The sequence below is a fragment of the Meles meles genome, chromosome 3 (assembly GCF_922984935.1).
Source record: "Meles meles chromosome 3, mMelMel3.1 paternal haplotype, whole genome shotgun sequence".
NCBI classification, from domain to species: Eukaryota; Metazoa; Chordata; class Mammalia; order Carnivora; family Mustelidae; genus Meles; species Meles meles.
In genome coordinates this window covers 142,538,229-142,560,047 of record NC_060068.1, presented here as the reverse complement: position 1 = coordinate 142,560,047, position 21,819 = coordinate 142,538,229, and the positions used below count along the sequence as shown (strand labels likewise).

The following is a 21,819-nucleotide window of genomic DNA, read 5'->3' as shown; positions in this document are numbered from 1 at the left end:
CTACCAAAAGAAAAATGCCATAAGGTTTTTATTAAAAGTTTTAATGTTGTCTGAAAAAAAAAAACCAGAGGAAAAGCAGTTGACTGATAGTAAGTTTAAAAAAAAAAAAAAACACAATCTGTACAAACAAAAAAAGAGGGCCTAAGAGCGTAAATAGTTTTGTCTTAAACTAAAAATATCTGGTTTCACCAGAACGTGAAAGGAGATAATAAAAACTAAACTTGAGGGTATATAGTAAGTCATGGAAGGCTTGGGGAAAGTGACTTTTATTTGCCTTGGTTTATAGGTTTAAAAGGAAACAATGAAATATGTCAAAAATTTGACCATATTAGATCAGTTTTGATGGATTTACTCACAAGAAGGGAAAAAAGACTAATAAATCTTTTCCTGTAAAATGTTTCTGTTCAAATGAGACATAGTATTTAAGGAGGGAAGACTAAAGCTCTGTGTCACGGCAAAACTATATTGGTGATCCATTCAAGTAAATGTTAAAATCAGAGGGCAGTAAATCTTGCCTTTGCCAGTCAGTGAGGCCTAGATATAAGGAAGAAACTTCAGAAAATTTAAGGATTTGAAGGGAAGAATCTGACTGAGTTAGTGGGAATAGCAGAAAAGGTGTTTAACAATAGGAATACACAAGAAGATGAAAAACAGACTAAAAAAATTGTTAAAGTTTTGGGCATTACATGAGGTGGAAAGGAGACCAAAAAAAAAAAGGGGGGGGGGTCAGTGAAAAAGAAAAAGGCAGGTAGGAGATGGTCAATGGAAAAAAAAAGCCTAAACACAGAGAAAACAGGTGGGAAGGCTTAGATTCAGATCAGTGTGCTTACTGCAAGGCAAAAGGACCCTGAGCCGGAGAGTGCCCTAAGAAGAAAATGGCAATGCTCGCCACCAAAGACTGAAGGGGCCATGGTTCGGAGCCCCTCCCCGAACCTCGGGTTAAAATTGAGGTGGAGGGGAAACCAGTTGATTTTTTGGTGGACACGGGAGCCCAATTTTCATCATTACTAAAGCCTCTGGGAAAACTACCTGGAGAGGAAGTCTGGGTACAAGGGGCAAATGGCACAGAAAGACAGAAATGGACAACAGAAAGGACTTTAAATTTGGCCTTGGGAGTAGTCAAACATCAATTTTTGGTCCTCCCTAATGCCCCGTATAACTTGGTGGGAAGAGATCTCCTCCACAATCTACAGGCTGGCACTCAGTTCTCGGAAGGAGACATGACTGTGACTTTGGGACAACCCACTGTGCAGGTGCTTCTGGCAGCAGTAGATGAACATATCCTTTAGGAGCCAGTCTCAAAACCAGAGGCGATAAGGGAGGGAAGCCTTCTCCAAACCCTACAGGTCGAGTTTCCCGAAGTCTGGGCAGAAGGGAGGCCTCCTGGCCTGGCCAAGGGACAGCCTCCAGTAGTGATACAGTTAAAAGCAACAGCTATGGCTGTTCGAGTCCGGCAGTACTGCCTCCCCTGGGAAGCAAAGGAAGGGATCAGAAAACACATTAACTGCCTCTGAGGAGACGGGATCCTAGTTCCTTGCAAGTCTCCATGGAACACACCATCGCTGCCTGTCAAAAAGGCTGAAACTGGGGAGTACCGACCCATTCAGGACTTGCAGGAAGTTAACAAATGGGTTGAAGATATCCACCCGACGGTGCCCAACCCCTATATCCTACTCTCCCTCCTAGGCCCCAAAAGAACTGTGTATACCGTCTTAAATCTCAAGGATGCATTTTTCTGCATACCTTTGGCAAGGGAGTCTCAACCCCTCTTTGCTTTTGAGTGGTCTGACCCACAGGAAGGGTTCCAGGGCCAGCTCACCTGGACAAGACTTCCCCAAGGATTCAAAAATTCACCCACCATCTTCGACGAGCCCCTACATGAGGATTTGCATGAGTACAGAACCTCCAACCCGAGAGTCACTCTGTTACAGTATGTTGATGACTTGCTAATAGCCGCTGAGGACTATAAGTCATGCTGGTGGGGGGATGAAAACTCTCTTACAGACTCTGCTGGAGTGTCAGCAAAGAAAGCACAGCTTTGTCAGAGCCACGCCACTTATTTAGGCTTTGATCTCCACGAGGGAATGCGTTCACTTTCTGAGTCCAGGAAACATGCCCCAACAAGTGAGGGAGTTTCTTGGGACAGTGGGCTACTGCAGACTGTGGATGCCACGGTTCACGGAGATTGCCCAACCCCTCTACGAACTGATTAAGGGAGGACTCACTACGGTAGAATGGACAGCTGAGGCAAAAGGAGCATTTTGAAAATTACAAACAGCCGGGGCGCCTGGGTGGCTCAGTGGATTGGGCCACTGCCTTCGGCTCAGGTCATGATCTCAGGGTCCTGGGATCGAGCCCCGCATCGTGCTCTCTGCTCCGCGGGGAGCCTGCTTCCTCCTCTCTCTCTGCCTGCCTCTCTGCCTACTTGTGATCTCTCTCTGTCAAATAAATAAATAAAATCTTAAAAAGAAAAGAAAATTACAAAATTACAAACAGCCTTACTGAGTGCCCCAGCATTGGCCACCCCAGATGTTACCAAGCCCTTCCATTTGTATGTAGATGAAAAGGCAGGGGTGGCCAAAGGGGTTTTGACTCAGACTCTGGGGCCTTAGCAAAGGCCAGTAGCCTATCTTAGCAAAAAAACTAGATCCAGTAGCGGCTGGGTTCCCCCCTTGCCTCCGCATAATTGCTGCCCTGGCCCTCATGGTGAAGGATGCAGTAAATTAACTGTGGGTCAAAATCTCATCTTGACCATGACTCATGCTATCGAAGGCCTCCTCTGGACCCCACCAGACAGGTGGATGACAAACGCCCGAGTGACAGGGTATAAAGCCCTCCTCCTCAATGAGCCAAAAGTGATTTTCAGGCCCCCATGGTGCTAAATCCAGCCACGTTGCTGCCAGAAAAGTTGGCTAACCACCCACACAACTGCAGGGAGGTCCTAACCCAGATCACAGGAATAAGGCCTGACCTCAGAGACATTCCCCTCCCAGATGCGGAGATGACTCTGTTCACAGATGGGAGTAGCTACATGATCGATGGAAAGAGGTATGCGGGGGCTGCAGTGGTTCCTCCTGAACAGGAGCTGTGGAAGGCAGCCCTGCCACATGGAACCTCGGTGCAGAAGCAGAGCTGACTGCACTCACCCAAGGCACCGCAGATGGCCAAAGGTAAAACTGCCAACATCTATATGGACAGCAGGTACACCTTTGCTACTCTCCATATATGTGGGGCTGTTTATAAAGAAAGGGGCCTATTAACAGCAGAAGGAAAAGAAATTAAAAACAGAAAAGAAATATTGGCTATCCTCCAGGCTATTTGGGACCCAAAAGAGGTTGGCCGTTATGCATTGCCCAGGACACCAAAAGGGGACTAATCTGGTTTCAAAAGGAAACCAATTAGCAGATCGAACAGCAAAGCAAGCAGCCAGGGAAACAGCTCAAGAACTGGTTACACTCCTGGCTCCAGCCCTACCAGAAAAACCAGATTATTCAGAGGAAGGTTTAAAACATTTGCAAAAATGGACTAAATTAGACTATAAAGGGGATTGGGCTAAGGGTAGAACAAGAGAGTTAATTCTTCCTCCAAGACTAGAAGAAAAAAAAAATCAGTAAGCTGAATACATCAGGGCACTCATGTAGGGACATACAAGCTTAAGGAGCTCGTGGGTAAACAGTTACAGGTTTCTAAATTAGGGCGTATGGCTCAGGATATGATTTATAGATGTGCTCAGTGTCAGGTGGTAAATGCAGGAGGAACTAGGATGGGAAGAGAAAAAAAGAGAAAGAGAAAGGGAACCAGGAATTTATTGGGAAGTAGATTTTACAGAGATCAAACAGGGAAAGTATGGACACAACTATATGTTAGTTTTTGTGGATACCTTTTCAGGCTGGGTAGAGGCTTTTTCTGCCAAACATGAAACGGCAGGAATGGTAGCCAAAAAGCTACTAGAGGAAATAATTCCTAGGTTTGGGTTGCCTCTCGCAATTGGGTCAGACAACGGCCCTGCATTTGTGAATTTAGTCTCATAGGCATTGGTCAAAGCCCTGGGCACTAATTGGAAACTACACTGTGCCTACCGGCCCCGAGCTCTGGACAAATAGAAAGAATGAACCGGACTCTTAAAGAGACCTTGACAAAGTTAATTCTGGAAACTGGTGGTGGATGGGTGGATCTCCTTCCCTTCGCCCTCCTTAGGGTGCAATGTACACTCTACTTAAACAAGGTAAATAATGTTCAGGAGACCTCGCTCCACTCTGCCCATGGCTATAAGAGGTTTCCCTAACAGAAATGACTGATCAGTCTGTACTCCAGTCACTGCAGGCACTACAGTCTGTCTTAAAAAGAACCCACGCAGGGATCCGAGCTGCCTATACTGAGACGGAGATGGAAATAAGACCACATCCTTACCAACCTGGAGACTTGGTTTGGATACATTGCCACCGAATGAAAAACTTTGAACCTCTCTGAAAGGAACCATTCACTGTCATCCTGACCACCCCCACGGTAGTAAAAGTAGAAGGCGTCAGGGCCTGGATTCATGCGTGTCATGTCAAACGAGCCGAAACAAGGACACCCCCAGAAATGGGAGTCACTGCCAGAGGACCCCACTAACTGTGGACTAAAACTAAGACTCAAAAGAGTTTCATAACTTGGGTCACTTTTAACCCTGTTTCTACCTAGCAGCAGCCAGGGGACACCTCATTGGCCCAAAACAGCCCAAAAGAAAATCAGAAAAACAGCAGATGAAACAACTCAAGGTTAACGACACCTCAGGTCAGCCTGTTTTCACCCTCAAGAACTGGCTGAAGAGTCAAAGAATTGACTAATCTCCAAAGAAAAGGGGGGAATGTTAGGGCCAATTTAATGTTAAAACCTGTTTAACTATTAGGGCCTGCTTAGCCAGAGCAACTCCACATTGCCTAGGTAGCCGTATTGTTGTTTACATCCATGGACTTCATTCTGGGAATAAACGCCCCAGTAGTTCCTGGTATGGTTCCAGGTATCGATTCCGGGAGTAAATGCCTTAACAATAGAAGTCACATACCTTGGGTCTGCGGTTATGCCCTATAAAACCAGCCTGTGAGATCGGGAGGGGGTCGCTCTCTTCGGAGGTGGCCCTGGCCGGTCAGTCTGACTTCTAATGCTTGGCATAGAATAAGGCTTTGCATAACTTTCAATTTGTATCAGTCTCGTTCCTTTGATAATGGACCCCAACACAGACAGAGTTGGATTTGAGCCTAGCCTCTGCCGCTGCCCAGCTGTTAAGTCTGGGAAAGTCACCTGACCTCTCATTCTTTTCTTTATCTGCAAAACCCAGGGTAACAGTTCCATTTCCTCCCCCCTACCCAAGACTATTGGGGAAATTCAGTGAGATAGCACAGGGGAAGCATCTTGCACTGTCTGAGAAATAGGAAATGCTCAGTCAATAGTGGCCCTTATTATTAGCTAGATAAGAAATATCTGACTAAAAATCCTGTGCTCTTTCCACTGAAGAAATGATGTTTATATGGTAATCACAGCCATCAAAAAGCTAAAAAGCAACTAATCCATAACTGACAGTTTTCATCCAGATTCCACTTAAACATCTTCAATGAAAAAGGAGCTCACCTAATCTACATTGTTAATGTTCTTTTTTAAAATGTGGATCCTGGAATGACACCCATCACCCCAACTCTGTCCTCGGTGTGTATTCTTTCTCGTGTGGTTATTCTGCGGCTGAGCATTTTTCCCCACTGAAAGACCTTGAAAATCCTTGAGAGGGGGAGCAATACAGAATTAATAATAAACACATATTGAGCACTCCACGCATCAGGTACCGTGTTAGCCAAGGTTCGCAGGCACACAACCTGTTCAGTCACAAAGATTAGTGGGGCCCTGAGCTTGGTTTAGTGCTCTGCTGTTAACCCTCTCAGTAATTTTTGAACAAGGGGCATCACATTTTCCTTTTGCCCTTTAAATTGCATAGCCAGTCCTGGTGCTAACTAATCACTTTCCCAGGCATTTTCCCTAAAACTCTGACACAGGCTCTATTACCCCAGTTTTTAGTTTGGGAAACTGAAGCCCAGGGCGGTTATGTAAATTGCACGACCCACAGTTAGGAAGTGATGGAGCCAGCCGCCCTTCCTCTTAGTCCAAGGTTCCATTTCATCCACGTCTTACCCCACCACCCATCTTGCACTGCAGCATTCAGAAGCACACTAGCACTTCATAAACACACTAATGACAGATGTACACATGCAGCACATTTGGTATAAGCTAGTTAGCTAAGAGAAGTGCAGACAAAGTGGCTAAAGCATAGATGGCAGTCCTCATCTGTTAAAATGCCTTGTTTATTCTGTTTTGTTTTCAAGGTATAGGCTCATGGGTCTGGCGGGATTTGAAGCTCCATCCTTTCCGACACTGCCAAGTGTTGGGACTATCAGGATTTCTGGTGTCCCTGAATCCTCAGTGGGGGACCCTGAGCAGGTATACCAACCTCTCTGAGCCTCAATTTTCATAAATGTAAAAGCAGATCATAACCCCTCCTTAACCCATGTTGCTCTTCTCCTGGGGCCAAAAGGAAACATCAGGTGTTGGTTATGACACATTTGGACTGGGCCTTGAATAGAATTAAAAGATGCAAAGTCTCCAGCTCTGTCCTCAGGGAACTCACAGACAAGTAGAGAGAAAACCTGACCCAAATAGCTACAGTACAAGTAAGCCATGCTATGGTGAAGATTTAGAGTGATGAGAGCACACTTCCCACTTCTTAAAAAAAAAAATTAAATTAAATATATATATATATATATATTATACAATATAATATATATTATAGGTTAAAAAAGGTTAAAATATATATTTTTTTTATTTTTATTTTTATTTTTTTTTAACCTTAAGGAGGATCCAGGAACTAGTCTGGCAATTCCAAGTGCCCTCAACCCCAATCACCAATCTATCCTCACTTCCTGACAGTTTTCCACACTAAATCTCTCTATAATTAATCCACTTCATCCTATCTCCACTGATATCAACCATTAATTCATTCAACAAATATTCATTGAAAACCTATTATGGATACCTACCTACTGTACTAGATGTCAGAAATCACCACTGTGAACAAGACAGACACCCTCTTGCTCAAACTCTAGTTGGGAGAACAAAAAGAAAACAAAACAAAATACAAATATGGAAACAGAAATTGCTGGACACACCTAAAATAGTAGCTACTTTATTTTTTTTTAAAGATTTTATTTATTCATTTGACAGAGAGATCACAAGTAGGCAGAGAGGCAGATGGGGGGGGGGGGTAGCAGGCTCACCGCTGAGCAGAGAGCCCCATGTGGGGCTTGACCCCAGGACCCTGAGATCATGACCCAAGCCGAAGGCAGAGGCTTAATCCACTGAGCCACCCAGGCACCCCAACAGTAGCTACTTTAGATAGGGTGTTACTAAGATCTATCAAGGGGTCCCCAGGACAGAATACAGTCCTCCCCTTGCATGGACTAGTACGATAGCTTGTCTCCCTGCCTCTTTGTTTTGACCCAGCAATCTGCATCATACAGGAGTCAAAGCGACCCGTTAAAAATGTAAAGGTTTTGTAACATGTTCGCATTGCAATCAGTAAGACTCAAGTTCATGGAGCAAAAAATTTGTGTACTACATTAAGAAATTGTTCCATCGTTCATTGGTAATAACCGACTAATCTCTGTCCACATTCAAGTGAAAGGAAGTGAGAAAATACACATTAAAAAAAATAGCTAAGTCAGTAAACAAGGGAACTCGAAGAAAAAAGCAGGTAAGGGTAATGGCGGAGTCGGGCTTTAAGTTTTTTCAATCCCTTGCGGGGCCCGTTCTGTTCATACTGTTGTGTTGCCGGCCCCGTTCCCTCCAACAGTTCGGCGCCTTATTCGAAATACACTCTCCCGCTTGACTGGGATTTTGCAGATGCTGTTTACCCCTACCTGAACTACTTTCCTTCTCCTTTCATCTACTCATTCTTTAGCTTTCTGTCAAGGGTTTCCCCCGGGAAAACTGCCGACACTCGGCCACAACGTATTCTAGGCTTCCGCGGCACCACGGCCCTCGTTAAACACCGGTCATATTTTGACTTTAAGTCACGTTCGCATTCACTTATTGTTTATGATTTCACGTAACCTACTTGAGGGTACAGCGGTGATCCCCTGTTGTGACCGCGGATTTCGCGACCAGAACGGAGTCTAACTCCCGCCACAGGAACCCGCCCTGCGCACCCAACTCGCTGGGGACCGGAAATGTCGCATTTCGTCGGGGACACCGGATAGGCACGAGCACCGCGCGCGCAGGGACAACCGGAAGTGTGGCGTACTGGTTTGGGGTCCTGGAATGAGAGCGCTCGCGAAGCCTGCCGGGAAGCGTGGTATCTCGCTAATCTCGTCATTTGGAGCAATTGCGCGTGCGCTGCCTCCGTCAGCGGAGATCGGGAATATGGCCGCGCGGTCTGTATGGGCGGTCCGGCGGCTGGTGCAGCGCCTCCTGGCCTCGAGTGCCGCGTCCGAAGGCAGGTGAGCGAGGCAGGCCGCGTCGGTCGGGGGTTGAGGGTAGTGCGAGACAAGCAACCTGGAAGGGCGGTTGTGGGCTAGAGGGCGCGAGATGACTCACCAGACCTCTCGGCTGTCCGATTCGGGACTCGCGGCCCCATTTTACAGATAAGGAAACTGAGGCACGCAGCTGCGTTTCCTTGCCAGGCCAAGAAAGAGCCGAGATCACGTTCCTTGGAGGTGGGAACTCTTCAGCCCCGAGCATCGACTGAATTGGGGATGTACGTCTCCCGGCCTCTTTTCCTCCGGCTGGGGTGTGTGCAGTTACATTGAATTCTCCCCGCCGACTCCCTGTGTGACCCTAGGCCAGTCCCTTCCACATTATCTCGGCTTCACTTTATCTGTCGGTAAAAGGAGGGCGGTCGACTTGGTCTCCAAACGGCTCTTCCACCTGACCTATGGGAGTCTATGAAGTTGCATTTGCTGCTCTTCACCATCTGCTGCGGCACCTTTTTTTGATTACTTATCATGCCGACTATAGAACTTTATGGGTAGTTCTTTTTATTCTCCCGTTCAATCGAGAAAACTGAGGGTTAGAAAAGTTCAGTAACTTTCCGAAACTCAGGGCTCTAGAATCGGCGCTTTTAATTAGTGAACAACGTTAATTATTCTCAGGGCGACTCCGTGTTTGACTGTGTGTTCCTCAGAAAGAATAAAAATGAGTGAACTGTGGGGTGAGTAAGCTTGGACTTCTGAAGTGTAAATTAAGCTGCGGGGAATCCGGGAATTTCGCAAAACTGTTTGCCGCCTTTTTATCTTTACACACTTGACCTAGCACCCTGCCCTAGCACCTGGGTGCGAGATTGAATTCTGTTGAATTCTGGGTTTCGGGCTTTTTAAGTCTTTTTGGCAGTTTGTGATGTAGGGAAGTGACTAGAAGAAAAAAGTTTGCTTCTGATCAAATTTCCCTTCACTCCAGTTCTGGAGCAGGAGGAATTGAAGGGATCAGCCTCAACTCTCCGTTTCAGACTTGGGCTTTGGCCGTTTTCTCTTTAAACTGACCCTTGGGAGTATTATGACACACTTTCAGTTGGATAAATGTAGTTTGTTAGTTGAGGAGGAAGGAGGTATTTCACCCTGTGTGATTTGCCCCAAATCTATGGTGACCATATTTTGTGAACCAGAAATGTGGAACCGTTTACAGTCTGAAACCAGATTGGCTGGCCTGGAAAGTCTAGGACATAAAAGTCATCTTGCCCATAGCTTTCTACTGACTGTTCCCTCTCCCTTGCTTGAAGCAAACTCTTTTTACTCCTTTTAAATCTTTGCCTGGATGTCACCTCAATGACTGCTCTTCGATATATGCCAGTTCATATGAGTAAATTGTTTTAAAGACCTTTTGTACTCACAGATTGATTTTGTTGATTTTACTTCAAATTATGAGAATCCAAGGAAGTGTAATGGAAACTTCCTTGAAGGAGGAATGAGAACTGCTACAATCCAAGATTTGTAAAGTAGGTCCTGCTCTAAAGTTCTTCCTTTGTAAACAACTATACGTCAGACATTTGAGCTGTATGAAATTCTGGATTACAAACATGATTGAATACAAAGATCCATTTTATTCACCTGTTTATAGTTCACAGCCTGGAACGTATAGTGTTTTATAAGTGTTTAACTGACATGATTTTGCACAGACGTGAGTTCCCAAGTCAGGATTTCTCTTAACACAGGTGCTCTTTCATAAGAGCCTAACTTAGGAGCTTGTGGTCAAGAAAGCTTTAGAATTCTAGGCCTGACTCCAGTTTGACACAGTCCCTTTACTGGGCTTCATTTTCCCCATGTGTAAAATGAAGGATTGAATCAGAAATGTATGGCTTTGTGTTTTGATTTCCCACTTCTGATATTGCCCTGCTGGTTCTGGGCATTAGAACTCAGTTTTCTCTTGCTGACTTTTGTGTCCCCACTTCTAGCTATTTCTGCTGCCTTGTGTTCAGTATCCTAATTCAACAGAATACTGGTTATGTGGTCTTATGCAAGTCATAAGCCTCTCTGAGCTTCAGTTTTCTCATTTATAAAATTGAGATGATAAGGGAGCCTGGGCGGCTCAGTTGGTTAAGTGTCTGCCTACGGGTCAGGTCATGATCTCAGGGTCCTGGTGTCCAGCTCCTTACTCAACTAGGAATCTGCTTCTCCCTCTCCCTCGTCCCCTCCCCACCACTCGTGCTCTGTCTCAAATCAATAAAATCGTTAAAAAAGAAAAATTTGAGATGATAATATAATTTCTCTCACACACTGTGAGATGAAAAGATCATTTACATAAAACCTGACAGTGGTGTCTGACACTTAGTAACTTTATACTTTATAAGTGTTGGTGTTGTTACTGTGACCACAAGCAGTTTGGCTGTGTGTGATGGCATTTCTTCATGTGCCCCCCTCCCTCTCGCTTTAGGGGATGGCCGCATCCTTTCAGCACTGCCACCCAGAGAACTGCTGGTGAGGCCTGCAGTTCTGAGGACCCTCCCCATGAGCTTGGGCCCTCTCTTGCAGAACGAGCCTTAAAGCTTAAAGCTGTGAAACTGGAGAAGGAAGTCCAGGACTTAACAGTGAGTAGATTTTGTCTGTTCCTTACATCCCCTCTCTGGTTTAAATATCCACATACAGTTTTTGTGTCCGTTTTTTTAAATCAAATTTCCTCTCATGGGCTCTTTACCTCTCCCCCCATCTCTACTCTCCTGCTAGGTATATTAGACAAAGTGGTCTGTCATCATTAACAACAGGTTGTCACAGTACTTACTTACCTAATGTTGTGGTAGCTTCAGAGGAGGCACAGGGCCTGGCATGTTTAGTAAAAACTCTGTAGATATTTGTTGAATGAGTGTGTCATTTATCACTTCCTCTGCCAGTCAGACTACATCTGGCATACTCTGCCTACCGGGGTTGACAGACACGTGTTGAGGGCGGTAATTAGAGTAGTTAGTTCCAAAGCAAGACCACCCAGAATGGTAAGGAGGTAGGAAAGCATGTCTTGTGAGAGCAATTAAAGGAATCAAGGATTATGAGAATGAAAGAGGAAAAGATTAAAGGAGCTAAACTAACTACCTTCAAATAAAAGACACACTTTTAAAACTTACTGTTTGTTGTCCTGGAGTTCAGTTCAATGGAAGAAAGAGGGTGGCATTATTGGCTGCGTGTGAAAAAGGAAGCTTTCTCTCAAGATAATGAACTTGAGGGGCGCCTGGGTGGCTCAGTGGATTAAGCCGCTGCCTTTGGCTCAGGTCATGATCTCAGGGTCCTGGGATCGAGCCCCGCATCGGGCTCTCTGCTCCGCGGGGAGCCTGCTTCCTCCTCTCTCTCTCTCTGCCTGCCTCTCTGCCTACTTGTGATCTCTCTTTCTGTCAAATAAATAAATAAAATCTTTAAAAAAAAAAAAGATAATGAACTTGAAAACACCTTGTTAAGTCTTCAGAGTAGGAGGCTAAATGACAGCCTATTGGGGTTGCTGTACAAAGTAGGTTCCTGCTTTGACTTAGGATTTTTAGTAGCTGATCTAAGATTCCTGCAGCTCCTAATTTTTTTTTTTTATAAAAACCTGTCAGAAGGTTGAAGTTTGTAAAGTATGGAAAAACATTCTTGGGAACGTGGGTGGCTCAGTTGGTTAAGCAACTGCCTTCAGCTCAGGTCATGATCCTGGAGTCCCAGGATCCAGTCCCTCAGCAGGGAGTCTGCTTCTCCCTCCTCTGACCCTTCCCCTCTCATGAGTGTTTTCTCTCTCTCTCTCTCTCTCTCTCTCTCTCTCATTCTTCCTCAAATAAATAAGTAAAATCTTTTTTAAAAAAATTCTTTTCCACTAGCAAGCATGTATTTTTTTTTCTGATCATTTTGACTTTGCTTTGGTGTCAGATGAGATACCAGAGAGCGGTAGCCGATGGTGAAAACATAAGGCGGCGAACCCAGAGATGTGTAGAAGATGCCAAGATATTTGGTGAGAGATTTATTCATGATAAAAATTAAACTACCTTTTAGTTTGGGGCACCTGGGTGGCTCAGTTGGTTAAGCGTGAGACTCTTGATTTTGGCTCTGGTCATGATCTTCGTTGCGAGGTTGAGCCCCATGTTGGGATCTGCACTGAGCATGGAGCCTGCTTGGGATTCTCTCTCTCCCTTTGCCCCTCCCCCCCTTTTGTGCAGGTGTTCTCTCTCTCTCTCTTTCTTTCTCAAAAAAAAAAAATACCTTTTAGTTTAAGGATACTGAGTATCCTTACAAACTGAACATAGTAAAAAACACATCTAGGTCCTAAACCAACCCTACTCTGCCCTTCCACTCTTGCCATATGTCTTGTGAGATGTTTATTGGGAATGTTGCCAAGTAAACTATTTACTAAAATAATACTTGCCTTTATTTTGACCAAAACCTTTGTTACTTAATTTTTCAAGCATGTACACTTAACATTCTAGTGCTTACGCAGCCAATTCTGTTTAACTCATTAACAAACAAGTGAATCATTAAGATGTTCAGAGGAGAATCCAAAGAACAAGATGCGTGAGCAATCAGGAATACTAAAATTTGCTTCGTAGAGCAAAACTGGTCTGTAACCATAGTGCAGTAATCGACTCTGTCTACGCCAGACAGTTTTCACTACTGTGGACAAAAATCACTTGCATTACCATCAGTGTTTACAACTTAATAAGTTAGCAAATAACTCAAAGACAAAGCCACGGACCATATGGGAGCAGGTAATTCTGGAAGTTATATTAGATCACATCTGTTTTTTCACTGATAACTGAATACTCTTTTTGGTCTTTCAATCTTTGAAGTCTTTCAGGGGCACCTGGCTGGCTTAGTCAGTGGACCATGAAACTTGATCTCTAGTTAGGCGTTTGAGCCACACGTTGGGTGTAGAGATTACTTAAAAATAAAATCTTAGATACATATATACATTTGAAGTCCACACATTTAAAAAAGAAAATAAAAAAGTCTTTCACAAATTTTTCTCTGAACACACAACAACTCGTTCCAAATGTGCTCATGTAAGTGTTCGTAACGGATTGAAGGGTAGAAGGCAGATCTGTGATTACTCGCCTTACTCACAGTTTCATAAAGAGAATTATACTTTCGTTGCACATAGAATGAAGGTGCTTCAGGAGCCCTTGGATTGTATGTAGTCCAGTCTCCTTCTACAAGTGAGCTGGAAAAAGTTAATTGGTGACAGATAGAGACATAAGTCTGTTGGCTCCTGACCCCCAGTCTATTATTCTTTCCCCCGTGTCACACTAGTCCCTGTTCTCTGGATTTTATCTGCTGTTTGTGCACAGAATTCACTTCATTCCTGTCCTGTCCAGCCCCAGTGCTTTGGCATAGCCTTCTGCTTTGCATTCAGTGCTAGAGATATCATGTTTCAAGGCTACTATATGAGCTAAGTACTGACCCCCAAATTGTATTACTGATGTTTCATCCAAGTTTTAATGTCTTATTTCCAACTGTCAGGACAGAGCTTTGCAAACTACAGCCTGTGTGTTAGTCCGTAAATACAGTTCTGAATTTTATTATTAAAAATTTGTAGAAATTGGGGTGCCTGGGTGGCTCAGTGGGTTAAAGCCTCTGCCTTTGGCCCAGGTCATGATCCCAAGGTCCTGGGATCGAGCCCCAAATCAGGATCTCTGCTCAGCGGGAAGCTGCTTCCTCATCTCTCTCTCTGCCTACTTGTGATCTCTGTCAAGTAAATAAATAAATAAATAAATCTTTAAATAAATTAATTAATTAAATAAAAATAAAAATTTGTAGAAATAATCACCTACATAAGATCCTTGATTTTTGCCTCTTGTCTCACAAAACCTAAAATATTTACTATACGGCCCTTAATAGGAAAAGTTTGCTGACCTTTGAGCTACAGGGAATTCTGTAGCAAGTAAACCAACTTGGTACCTGGGAAAGACTTCTTTCCTGCTTGAGGGGAGCAGGGTAAATTGGCTTACCAGAAGTCAGGCTTTGATGGGTTATATCTCTTATATCAGTTTCCTCAAGAATTGATATGGTTCCCAGGAACAAACGAATACTAGCTAAGCTCAAAAATAATTTGATAATCTAATTTATTCATTTAGAGAGCAAAATGTGTCTAGCAGTATGCCATCTAAGTCATTTGCTTGGGTCATTTCTTTTTTTTTTTTTTTTTTTTATTCTTTTTTTTTCCATTTTATTTATTTTTTCAGCGTAACAGTATTCATTCTTTTTGCACAACACCCAGTGCTCCATGCAAAACGTGCCCTCCCCATTACCCACCACCTGTTCCCCCAACCTCCCACCCCTGACCCTTCAAAACCCTCAGGTTGTTTTTCAGAGTCCATAGTCTCTTATGGTTCGCCTCCCCTTCCAAATTTTTTTTTTTTTAATAAACATATAATGTATTTTTATCCCCAGGGGTACAGGTCTGTGAATCGCCAGGTTTACACACTTCACAGCACTCACGATAGCACTTACCCTCCGCAATGTCCATAGCCCCCTCCCCCTCTCCCAATCCCACCTCCCCCCGGGTCATTTCTTTTTAGTGGCCAGGAATGCTTAGAAAAATTGAAGATTGGTCAGGGAGCATGGGGTTAGGAAAAAAAATAGAAAACTTTTATAATTTAATTAATATGCAATATAGCATGATGACTCTCCTTCCAGGGAAAGTTTTGTCTCAGTAACTCATCTACTCTTAAACAGGTCATAAAGATTCTCTCTCACCCCTACTCCCAAGAAATGGTTCAGACACCAACTTCCTATTGAAGTAACAGTAATTAGAATAGAATCAGAGACTGAACCACTCACTATACAAACAAGAGAACCTGGGCTGCTTTTTACCCAAATTCATATAACTTGACTGGACAGAAGTCAGGATTCTTTGTATCATGGCAGTGTATAAGTCTGCCCAGAAGCCTACCGCTTTCAAAATTCTGTTAGAGTATATGTCTTCTTTTAGTAGTACTAAAGATGCTTTTAGTACTCCCTGGTTGATCTTTATGAGACATTCTTCTCTCTTGGGTGGAGTTCTGATCTAATGGGCATACTTCTCAAGCCTGCGGCAAATCTTTTCTACTTTTTCAGCTGATTTCATTAATAGCCATTAATATTTATGGCCGCCACCACAGTAGAGGTGGCAAGGTATCTCGTGGAACTTTGATCACACCAGGTCTGGTTCCCTGGAGATGCCTGCTGGTTTTGCTCTTTCCTCTCCTTTACCTCCTCTCCCACACCAGACCTCTCCCACATTATACCAGCATTCCTTCACTTGGTTCTTCTATTTCTTCTAATATCTTCTCTTCCTGCCCATCTGTCATGCCCCGGCACCCCAAATCCATTATGTACATTATTATTAGACTAATTTGAATCCTATTACACTTGTTTGCTCAAGATGCTATAATGGACTCTGTTACCCAGAAGTTAAAGATAGAATTCCTACCTCTGTCAGTTGTTCCTTCCAGAATTGAGGCAGCCAGTCTAGGAAATTTCTTCTCTGTCATCTCTTTTATTGCCTCCCTGTGGATGATCTTCCTTTTTACCTCTGAATACAGTTAAGGTGGCTCCCTATTTTGATGCATAGCCTTAAAACTGTCCCTGGATTGGGGTGCCCAGGTGGCTCAGTAAGTTAAGTGACTGACTTTGGCTCAGGTCACGATCCCGTGGTCCTGGGATCAAACTCCAAGTCAGGCTTCCTGCTTAGCAGGGGGTCTGCTTCTCCTCCCTCTGCCCCTCATCCCACTCGTGGGTGCACTCCCCCCCACCATGAATAAATAAAATCTTCTTTAAAAAACTGTCCGTGGATTAAAACCAGATGAACAAAGTCCTTCACCCTTCACTAGTTCCCACCAGGCCTTTGCTGTTACCGTTGATATCTGTAATGGTGACATTCTTAACATTTCTGTAAGAAAAATCAAGATGCTACATTGGGAGTAATGAGATTGCTCAACAACTGAGTTTACCTTTAGAACAGTTCATAAAACTAAAAAGTTTTGTGGCCTATCTCCAGCAAGTATATGTATGTACATATATGTGTAACTTTCGAGCAGGCAGTTGGAGACTCACCTTCTCTTTGGAGTATATTACTTTCCTATCCCTGTTTAACCAGTCCTCAAGAATAAACCTTCCTGAATCTCCCTTAGCATGGTGTTGTCAACTAACTTCTTTATTATTGCCCCCTACCCATGAAATACCAGTATCTTGTCCCTATTGAGAGTGCATGTCTTAGCAAAATTAAGACATACAAAAATTTTCAAAACTGTACATAAGTCAGTACTAAAAGTGAATAGCCATACAAATACAAGAAACAATGATCCTGGGTTTTTTTTAAGATTTTATGTACTTATTAGAGAGGGAGAATGAGAGCAAGCATGAGAGGGGGAAGGTCAGAGGGAGAAGCAGACCCCTAGCTGAGCAGGGAGCCCAGTGTCGGACCCGATCCTGGACTCCAGGATCATGACCCTAAGCTGAAGGCAGTCGCTCAACCAACTGAACCAACCAGGTGTTCAATGATCCAGTTTTTAAAGCACGGGTTTCTGACATCCTGCATTCAGTCTTACCTGGTCCTTAGGTTCTAACCATCTTCCCCTTTCCCTAATAGGCTTCCCAGTCATATGCCTTCCAAGAGAAACCCTGATTTGTCAGTTGGGTTAAGGTGGTAATCATTGATGACGATCCCTGGGTCCTATGTAGCAGTCTTCCCACTTCCTGGGGTATCCAATATACCAGCCACTCCCCTAGGCGATCCCCATACTCCTCCCACAGGAGCAAAGTGATTTTTCTTCACAAACAATAAAAGTGTCTGGTTTCTTTAGGAATTCAGAGTTTCTGTAAGGACTTGGTAGAAGTGGCAGACATTTTGGAGAAGACTACAGAGTACATTTCTGAAGAAACAGAGCCTGGGGACCAGAAGCTCACTCTGGAGAAGATCTTCCGAGGGTTATCACTTTTAGAAGCAAAGCTGAAAAGTGTGTTTGCCAAACATGGCCTAGAGAAGATGACACCCATCGGTGACAAATATGACCCTCACGAGCACGAACTCATCTGTCATGTGCCAGCAGGTGTTGGGGTACAGCCTGGCACCGTGGCGTTAGTAAGGCAAGATGGCTACAAGCTTCACGGCCGCACCATTAGACTTGCCAGGGTGGAAGTCGCAGTGGAGTCTCAGAGAAGACTATGAATGGGCCATGAAGAACTGAATGTTCTCCCAGAGTACAGCCACCTGTGTTTCCTTTATTTATTAAACTAGGTTTGTATTGTACATGAGGTACTTCATGTGATCTGTTTTGGATTTAGTCATATTGGCTTTATTTCTAAGATACTCTACTGATGAATGTGACCTATTTGGTCTCATGAGAAGTCTTGCCATTGGGCATTTGAACAATGTGACAAGTGATCCTATGACCTTTGTCCAAATATGTTTAAGAAAATTATTTTAAAATTGGTACTCTGATGACTATCAATTGAAAATCTTTTTAAAAGTGGAAATGAGTATATGTTTATATATTTTCAACTAAATGTTTCTTTCTAATGGTCCCTTCAATAGGAATCTTGTATTTCACGGGGAAAGGAGATGGTAGGGATCGGTTCAATCTGGGTACTTAGATGATAAAGCTTAGAGTTACATGAATTTAGATCATTTGGGTTGGTTTTTATACACATAGATTTTTAGGACTTCCCCTTTTTATTATTTTCCTTTTAGCCATCTTTTGTCCTTGTAGCCCCCGCCAGGTATATTCACACTCATTGTCCCATTTACAAGGGCTAATTAAGGCCCAGGCAAGACTTGGAAGGCAGGGAGTATCAAGAAATTTAAGATGCCAGGTTCCTTTCCAGCAAGTATGACCAAGAAACTTTGTGCTTTGCTGGGTTACCTTAACAGCCTCCCTAGGTATATAATCATTTCAGGGAAACCAAGGCAGCACCAATAGCTAATGACCCAAATCAGTCTATGTAGGTAATTTACCTACAGCTTTTCTCTCCACTAGTCCCTAAATCTTCCACTTTGTCAAATTTGCCTCATCATCCTTTATTAGGTTATGCAGGGACGTGTTCAGGGCAAAAATGTTAGGTTCCTACGATTTCTCATTTCATTTAGTTAATGCTGATTTTTTTTTTTTAAATTTGGTACTCACAAATCACTACCTCTCAAACTAAGCTTTATTTTCCAGTTTTTGTATCTGTCTTATATTACGTATATTAACATCTAGCTGTCCTTTATGTATTGATCTCCTAGAATTAAAGAGCCTATGTGTTTATTTCTTATTTTTTTCAGTCTTGCTTATGGCTGGTGTTCTGTAAAAGATTTGTTCAGTAAATGAGCAAGTGAATGACCTATCAATCAGACTTTAGAAGGGAGGTCAGTTACGGAGATTTTAATGTTAGAAGAGGCCTTAATGATGATCTCATCTCACCCTTTCAGCTTCTTAAGCATGAAAACGTCTTTTTAGAACTGGACTCAAAATGTCTAAAACTAGTAAACTAAATTTCAGTGAGAACTTGAATAAGGAACAACTAGATACTAACTTTAATCATTTAATATCCAACAGTTCTATAATGAACATGCAAATGTGTCCCCAGTGGACAAAGATTATTAGATGTCCAGCTTGCATAGGTAGATTCAGGTTTTTTAAGTTAGTTACCCATAAAGTAAATCTGTTTCTACTGGAATTTTATGACCCCATTCTGTGGAGTGTTACAAGTTACCCTCTTAGACATCATAGATAGTTCCAGCACACTCCACATATGTATCAATAAAACCATCCCCCAGTGGGCCCTGCCATCTCCACCAGAATTAGATACTAAATAAAAAATAAAAAAAATGCTTTTAAGAAGCAAACAAAAGACTGGTGGTAAGATTTTAAAACCAGAACCTCTTTGGGCTTTCCAGTAAGTGCATACTGTAAATTTAATGAGCAGTCAGATTTCACAATAGGAATTTGTCTTTTTTTTTTTTTCCCCCTTCATTCCTTTGAGATTGACAGATGGTGACAACAAGAAAAGGAGCCAATTACCTATGTGTTCTTGAATTACTAGCTGTCATTATCAGTGAATCAGAACAACCATAGTTTTAGGTATGGAATGTTTGAGTACTTGAAGAGTCTTCTAATATTCCCTGCAAACTCCTGTCTTAGCAAGTAGATTGAGAATAATTTTATGTTTTTATTATTCAGTAGTTATGCAGACTTAAAAGTGTAAATTTAGAAGATGGAGCTATACTGGTAAGAATCTCAAAAGTTGGGCTTTTGGGAGCCAGAGCAGCATAAGAGCATAGGCTGTGGAGGCATAGACTTGCACATAAATCCCAGCCCGGTCACCTGTGTGATCTTGGGCCCCAGTCATTTCACCCTTCTGAGCCTGCTTCCTTGTTTGTACAATGGTTATAATTCCCTCACAGTATTGTGAGGATTAAATGAAATGTGTAAATTGTCTACTACAGTAGGCCCTCAAATATTTATTTTTATTACTTTTATTATACATGTTATTTTGCCTATGTTTTTAATAGCTGTCTAAAGTCTAGGCATAGGGGAAAACTGGTTAAGTGGTGCTCCTATTAAAAAAAAGAAGAAGAAGAAAAAATTGTAATTTAATCAATCAGTGACTTATTTTCCTTCCAGCTTCTGGTTTTTTTCTGTGTGTGTGTGTGTGTGTGTGTGTGGTTTTTGTTTTTTGTTTTGGGGGGTTTTTTGGTGTTTTTTTTGTTTTTTGTTTTTTTTTTTTTACTGTAATGCAAGAAATCCACACTTTCAGACTGGAGGAGCAAGAAAATTGTATCTGCTCTTCATTACTTTAATCTTGATGGTAAAGTGAAATGTTGTAAGCCTGCAGATATGTAAGGAAGCTTTGGCTCACTTGAAGAGGGGATCCTGGTGTTTTAGTACATGGATTCTACAAACCTTTCACAGATTTTCTTCACTGTCATAAGGGAATTAGTTTGATACTGATAAGTTAATTGGTGCTCTTTCATGGCAAAGGATCTGATAAGTGAAGAAAGGTTCTTGTACACTAAAGCAAATCAAATAGGGAAAACTAAGGATGAAATAGAATATTCAGAAGCAACTTCAATAAAACCTGAATTGACATAACTAGTTCCTGTGTTTAGTGTCTTTGTCTGCCTATATATTGACATTATGGTAACTTCATTGACTCCTGACCCATCTTGCCGACACTCAGCAGAGGTACCTTGAGATCCCACAGCAGCCCAGCCAAATGGATGTGTGTAGACATTCATTCTACACTCTGCCTTGGGGTTGAAGTCTTGTCTGTTTTCCTACCTCCTTGGCCTTGCTTCATTCTGATTCTTACGTATTTCTTAGATCTGGACTTCTGTTTTTGCCTTCCTCTCTGGCATTGCCTTATTTTCTTACACTTGTTTCTTGGTTCTAGTTGTCTTATCTGCTTCAATCACTTCACTTGAACTCCTGGACTTCTGATCCTCTCAACCAGATCACTGACTTGTGGCCTTACACAGATCTTCAGCTTCCGTGAGTCCCTGTCAAGCTCTGCCTGGCTTTGTCTATACATCTGCTTAACTGGCTGCCAAATACCCAGCCTGCTGGCTGAGTGGCCCTCTTTGGAGCCAGACTTTCCAGCAATTCGGCCTTGGATTTCATTACTCCTCCAATCTTGTCTCGATATCCTGGCTCCCCAATCCATTGCTTCCCAGATTCCCAGTGCTAGGAAGTACACTCTTACTTCTATCTGCTCAGACCATCCACATGGTCAAGTTCACTGTGGAGGTTTCAAACATTGCTCCAAATTTCCTTGAATACGGACTTTGTGGTTGACCAATAGAATGTAGTAGAAGTGACTGCTGGTTTCCAGACCCAAACCATCCTATCTCTGAATGCTCGCCCTTACAACTCAGCCTTAAAATGACAGCAAACTGAAACAGCCTGTGGAGTGGAACTAGGTCCTAGCTGAGATTTCAACTGATAGCCAACACCATCTTGCCAGCCATCTCGAGTCATTTAGAAATTGGATCCTCCAGCCCCTAGTGGAGCAGCTCCCATCCGACACCATATGGAACAGAAATGAGCTGATCTCACAGAGCCATGCCCAAAGCCCAGATTTATGGGCAAAGTAAATGATTGTTACTTGTAGCCACTAAGTTTTGGGGTAGTTTGTTATGCAGCAATAGGTAACTGATAGAGTCACCCAGCTTCACTCCTGGTCTCCTAGTGTCAACATCACCACTACCTGAACGATAGACATGTTTTATTGGGAAAATGATTTTTCTCTGTTCCTGTGCTTCTGCACCAGTAGGTTGGTTCAGTAATAAATATGTGAGGCCTTTTGTTTGGGGGGGGGGGAAGGAGGAGTTTTAGTG

General features: G+C 43.0%; 1 protein-coding gene across 1 annotated transcript; it reads left to right on the top strand.

The window, feature by feature from the left end:
• The first annotated feature begins 8,343 nt into the window (after positions 1 to 8,343).
• GRPEL2 (GrpE like 2, mitochondrial) lies at positions 8,344 to 20,565 on the top strand. The gene is made up of 4 exons (XM_046000904.1): positions 8,344 to 8,522; positions 10,948 to 11,101; positions 12,399 to 12,480; positions 17,306 to 20,565. The coding sequence occupies exons 1-4, from the start codon at positions 8,344 to 8,346 to the stop codon at positions 17,668 to 17,670; spliced, it is 780 nt and encodes a 259-aa protein (XP_045856860.1). The 3' UTR covers positions 17,671 to 20,565.
• The last annotated feature ends 1,254 nt before the right edge of the window (positions 20,566 to 21,819 follow it).

What these genes read in the sequence shown, in the direction of transcription:
- GRPEL2 (XM_046000904.1), top strand. Translation starts at nt 8,344, where the DNA reads ATGAGAGCGCTCGCGAAGCCTGCCGGGAAGCGTGGTATCTCGCTAATC. An exon ending in AGGAAGTCCAGGACTTAACA is followed by an intron (nt 11,102 to 12,398) that starts GTGAGTAGATTT and finishes CTTTGGTGTCAG; the next exon opens with ATGAGATACCAGAGAGCGGT. An exon ending in AGAAGATGCCAAGATATTTG is followed by an intron (nt 12,481 to 17,305) that starts GTGAGAGATTTA and finishes TGGTTTCTTTAG; the next exon opens with GAATTCAGAGTTTCTGTAAG.